General features: G+C 27.6%; 1 protein-coding gene across 1 annotated transcript; it reads left to right on the forward strand.

Moving 5' to 3' along the window:
* Positions 1 to 2,013, forward strand: LOC126906532 (E3 SUMO-protein ligase ZBED1-like). The gene is made up of 5 exons (XM_050687100.1): positions 1 to 113; positions 357 to 429; positions 783 to 953; positions 1,048 to 1,293; positions 1,564 to 2,013. The coding sequence occupies exons 2-5, from the start codon at positions 399 to 401 to the stop codon at positions 1,968 to 1,970; spliced, it is 855 nt and encodes a 284-aa protein (XP_050543057.1). The 5' UTR covers positions 1 to 113; positions 357 to 398; the 3' UTR covers positions 1,971 to 2,013.
* The last annotated feature ends 3,812 nt before the right edge of the window (positions 2,014 to 5,825 follow it).

Genomic DNA, 5,825 nt, shown 5'->3' on the forward strand with positions numbered 1-5,825 from the left:
ACAGCACAATATTTGTCTGAAATTTTAACAGATATCATAAGTGATTGGGCTATCGAAGTAAAAGTCATTGCGATTGTAACAGACTCTGGTGCGAATATAAAAGCTGCAATTAGATTACTTGGGTTTGATCATATTCCGTGCGCTGCTCATAAATTAAACAATGCCGTAAAAAATGCTTTTCAATGCGAAGATATTGATGATTTTAATAATAACACTACTACAGCTTCTCGTTCTGATGAAATAGAAGTTAAGAAACTATTAAAAATGTGTCGATCTATTGTTGGACATTTCAAACATAGCGAAGTATCGAGTAGACTTCTTCGCGATAAACAAGAACAACTTAATTGTCCTATTTTAAAAGTAAAACAAGATATCGCAACTCGTTAGAACAGTACATTATGTTAGAACGTCTTTTAATGATTAAAGAACCTGACACGGCACCGCCTTTTGCTCTAGGCTGGCGCTCACCCGTGTCTCTCTCGATATCAGCCGTCCAACTATTAATATGACAATCGGTTGTCATCGGTCGTCTCCCCGCCCTTGACACTGAGATAAGGCCGCCGCCGAATATGGATTACCGATATTGCGTCCTGTTCCGTTTTCGACGTTCACCCGAACTGGTGCATTATTTCTTTCTGCTCGTCTTCTTTTTCTCGCCTTTTTGGACTGCGTTTTTAAGTAATTGTGCGCCTTGTCTTTGATTACGTACTACATAATTGAACGCCTTTTTGGACTGCGTATATTAAGTAATTGTGCGCCGATCTTTGGATTACGTATTAAACCCTTAATGCTAGTATCCATGTCTTTACCACGTTGTCCTAATATGCCAACAAATGAACAGTGGAAAGTTATAAATGATTTTGTTGCACTTCTGAAACCATATGAAAGTTTGACTTTACAACTATCATCAGAAAAACGACCAACTTTAGGAAAAGTTATACCACTTATAAGAGGTATGTATAAAGTTTGTATATGATGCATAAAAATTTAATAATATTAATATTATTATCAAATACTTCATGATATATTTTAATTTTTGTCTTAAAGGTTTACTATTAACAGTTGGAAATAAAAATCCAGCAACATCTCCGGGAAACTATTTGAAGAAAAATTTACTGGAACAAACAACAAAACGGTTTGGAGATATACAGGGAAAATATCCATCACATTTGTATTCAAAGGCGACAATATTATCTCCTCGATTTAAAAAAGCAGCTTTTACATCTATTGATAATGCTAATGAAGCTGAACAAGAATTACTAAAAGATCTTACTGAATATCTAGAAAATCATGGTAAATTTTATGTAAATATATATTATAACTAAATTAGTTAAATTTTTAGGTTAAATTCTCAAATATAAATATGATTACTTTCAATTGTTGTCATAATAAAATATGTTAATAGTGTCGAAAGATATAAAATACAATTCATACAACACGCATTTTTTTCAAATTATAAAACGCTTCTTAGGTTAAAATAAAAATTTCACATAAACCAATCTTAAAAAAAAAAAATTTATTAATATTATATTTAATTTAATGAAAATTAACTTTTTAATTTAGGTCCTTTGAGAACTGAACAAATTATACCAGAGAGTACGATTTCAGAATCTAATACCAAGTTGAATTCAATACCTGAAGAAAATCTACTTAATTTTTTAGAAACAACTGTCTCTACGCTTCGTTCTCAAACAACCTTCTCAATCACAGCAAAAGCATTATGTAGACAATATTTTGATGTAGAATTTTTAAACATAACAGATAATCCAATATTATTTTGGAAAAATAACAATCTAATGTTTGGGGCACTGTCCGAAATTGCATTAAAATACTTATGCATTCCGGCTACATCCGTACCATCAGAAAGAATATTTTCCAAGGCGGGTCAAATAGTCAGCATCAGACGTAATAGATTATTACCCAAAAACGTAGATAAATTACTTTTTTTAAATTCAAATTCAGAAAAATAATTACTATTTTATACTTAAAATAATCATATATTTTTTTATTTTGATATTTTATCAAAATTTACAGTGTTTTGCCATTTTGTTTATTAAAAAAATATTTTGTTTGTGTTTCTAATTTTATTATAAATGTTAATTTTAATAAAACAATTTTGTGATAATCTCACGAGAATTTATTTTAAAATTAAACACTCAATTACCTTGCTTACATTATGTAAGTAATATTATATTACTACATCTTTAATTGAAATATAATAGTAAAATAAATGTTGATGATATTTTGTTGTAATATAGAACATCAGCTTATGAAAAATATAAATTATACCGAGTGATCCATGAACCACTTGATTACTCGTAAAATAACAATAATTTTGAAAAAAAAAAATTTAAATAGTTTAAGTTATATAATATTTTTAATTAATCCATTAATAAATTCGTTTTAGGTTCATCCCTTATACCTTGTAAGTGTATCAAGTTTATTTTTTCAAATGGCAATATACATAATTAACTAACTTATAGGTTAGATAATAATATTATTAATAAAATGACTAATCGATAACAACTTTTGGACTAGTATTTCAGAATTTATAGCATTTTAAAAAATGAACTGAGGTGAGTCGCAGGTATATATTAGGGTTATATATTAAGGTATATATTAACTCAAACGCATTGTTCCAGGCACAGCACATGCACAGTCTAAAAATGACACAATCAAATTAATAATACGGGCAATTTAAAAATCATATATTAATTACAATAGTGGTATAATTGTCGCCAAACGCACGCGTTTTTTTGTTTTTTAACGAATAAACACGCATTACCCGGATAATCGATAAATAGACGTATAACGGATAAATTTACAAAACGGAATCAAACAATACCGCCGTCATCGTTAAAACGTAAATAATTCGAAAACCAAGTAGATCATCATCATCGCTGTAAAATTACCGATCGCACGTTTCGATTAATATATAATCGCAATAGAACTAAAAAATTTACAAAATCACATTAATAAATGAATACAGTCAATACACTATATGGAAATAATGACAGAATAAACGACGCACAAAACGGCGCGGTGATAACGACGAAAACGGACCGGGTGGGAGGCGCGCTCCCCTATTTTGCGTCGTTTCGCGTTCCATGAAATAGCGAAAATCGCGAATAAAAAAAAAAGGGGGCGCCGAAAAATTCGCGCGCCGCAAGGAAAAGATGCGAAACGATATGCTCGTCGAGGAGGCACCGAAGAGGCGGAGAAAAAAGAGAAAGGCGAATTTTAAAACGTAATATTTCTTCCCGGTAGAGCTTATTTAGAGGAGCTGGGATTTTAGTATATAGCTAGAGATTTATATGTAAATAGATAATAACAACATGATATAATAATTAATTATTAATGAATATAGCATCAAATATTAAAAATTAGTAAACCTAGTTTTATAACATTTTGGACATTTTTAATAACACAAGGTATTAAGTACTCAAAAATATTTTATCCTCTTGAATGACTATTTTAATAATTTTAGAAATTAAACAATTAAAACTTCTGTCGTTTTATTAGTTGTTATTTTAAAAAAATTCACTTTAAAAAAAATTATGAGCAAATTATTTTATAAAAATAAATTTAAAAAAACCCAGCACAGGGGGTCGCAGCACAGTGGTGACGTGGAATAGTTGGATCAAGTATAATGATATCTGACAGTGATTAAAATCACTATAAAAAAAAAACGCTTCGATGCAAATCTTTAGATAGTGTTTAATTTTAAAAAAATGGTGGATTATTCCTAAAACTACATGATCTGTTTTATTTTCTTATTAATATCCTGAATGAAAATGAGATAATTAAAAAAATATTATTTCTCATAAAAAAATTGTGTTGGTCCATACACTTTTCAATAAGTTATAGCATTAAAAAGTTAAAAAAGTAAAAAATAAAATTAAGAATTTTCACACGAAAATAGCATTTGGTAGCCATTTTCACCACGAAGACAAGTTCAGAGGTCAATTTTTTTTTTTTCATAATAAAATATATTACATTATCAAATTTGTAAATTAATTTTACATTACAAAAGTCAAGATGAAAAAGTTCTACTTTCTTTATACATTTTTATGTTTTGAATCCCCCCCCCGTATTAAGGGAAATAGTCCGATTTAAAAAACAAGTAAATCAAATTAAAGAGGTATATAAATATTATTTCTCATAAAAAAATTGTATTGATCCATACATTTTTCAAAGATTTATAGCGTTATAAAGTTAAAAATATAAAAAAAAAATTTTTTTCGAAAATTAGCGATTTTTAAATTTGTAATTTGTTTGGAGGTTACCCCCATTTTCGTGGAACGAGGGAAATTTTTTCAATTTTTGAGGGTAATGTCTTCGACTAGATACGATTTGTGATCTTTTGTCGTATCATTGAAAGAAATCCGTTCGGTGAGAGCTGAGAAAAAATGGCAACAGAAAAAAAAAAAAAAAAAACATCTTTGTAAAATTAATACCTTCTCAGCTTCGCATCGAAGCTAAAAGAAAAAGAAGTGTTAATTTCAAACGGGATTTTATTTTAATTTTTTAAGAATTTTTAGATTTCTTTAATTTTATATAATTTATAAATTACATAGTAATAATTGAAAATTCTGCACTATAATTTCTTATTTTGAGAAAAAAATAAAAATAATAACATAATAAGTAAAAAGTACTTTTAAAATTCACTACACTAGTAAATAACTTATGAAAAACACAACCTACGTGAATATTGTTTTGTTTTTTTTTTTTTTTTATAAAAAACTAATAATTATCAAATGCAACTCTTAGTTACTTTAAAACTTTAATTTAATAATATTTTATTCAATTCAAAAGGAAACATTCATTCGTTAGAATGGGGAAATTGTTCATTAATTTATTTTAAGAATTAATATAAATAAATATTGGTTAAAATATAGATTACTATTTTCATTGCTCTGACAACAGTAAAGTATAATCTAAACAGAAAAAGAAATTAAATTTTTCCGTTCAGTTGTCTGTAAGTAAGAGATTTTGTGTTTAAGTACGTAAAAATTTCTTGTATAGTTTTCTAAATTATCGTAAATTGCATAAAGTTTTGAGATTACTCAAGTGATTATTACGTTTTATCGATAATGCCAAACATGAAAAACAGAAAATGTGACGAGGATGAATCGTTAGCCTCGAACTCACAGACAAACAATATTTCTAGTGAACATAATTCAGTTGATCCGAAAACTGACCATTCTAATGGAAAAAGAAAAGTTAACAATGACGATGAAACTACAACATTAAATTCACCGCCGAAGAAGTTAGCAACTGGAAAGTGTATAACTGATACAAGTGCTGGCCAGTCTAGTTCTAAAAGAAAAATTAGCGATGATTACAACGAATATCAGAGAGCTAAAAAAAACCCGTAAATATATTAATTTATTAAATTATTTAGTTTTCCGAAAGAAAGTAAAATTTTTAAAATTCAACTTTTTATTTGCAGTCAGCTTTTTTTAAGTTTAAATTTAATATTGATATTTTAATTTAATGATAGATTTTTTTTTTTTATTAATTTGAACAACTTTATTTTAACTACTTTTATATATTTTTTTTAATAAGCTGCAAAATAAAATTTGCATTTTTCTTAAAACAATTTAATTTTAACTATGATTAAAAAATTAGATGTTGGGATCATCAAAGTAACGTTAACTCAACAACTTTTAGTTCAGTTTTAAGCAATTCGCAAGAAGATTATTGTCAAGTTGAAGAAAACGGGTGCCTTAATATTTCTGGACAAAACCCGATTATCTTGGATACCTTCAGTTTAGTTAATAATGAAGAAATATTTCACGATGAGATCATATACAATAGAATAA

Source organism: Daktulosphaira vitifoliae, unplaced genomic scaffold, assembly GCF_025091365.1.
Source record: "Daktulosphaira vitifoliae isolate Bord-2020 unplaced genomic scaffold, ASM2509136v1 Scaffold_5, whole genome shotgun sequence".
In the NCBI taxonomy this organism is placed as follows: Eukaryota; Metazoa; Arthropoda; class Insecta; order Hemiptera; family Phylloxeridae; genus Daktulosphaira; species Daktulosphaira vitifoliae.

What these genes read in the sequence shown, in the direction of transcription:
- LOC126906532 (XM_050687100.1), top strand. Translation starts at nt 399, where the DNA reads ATGTTAGAACGTCTTTTAATGATTAAAGAAC. An exon ending in TCTTTTAATGATTAAAGAAC is followed by an intron (nt 430 to 782) that starts CTGACACGGCAC and finishes TACGTATTAAAC; the next exon opens with CCTTAATGCTAGTATCCATG. An exon ending in AGTTATACCACTTATAAGAG is followed by an intron (nt 954 to 1,047) that starts GTATGTATAAAG and finishes TTTGTCTTAAAG; the next exon opens with GTTTACTATTAACAGTTGGA.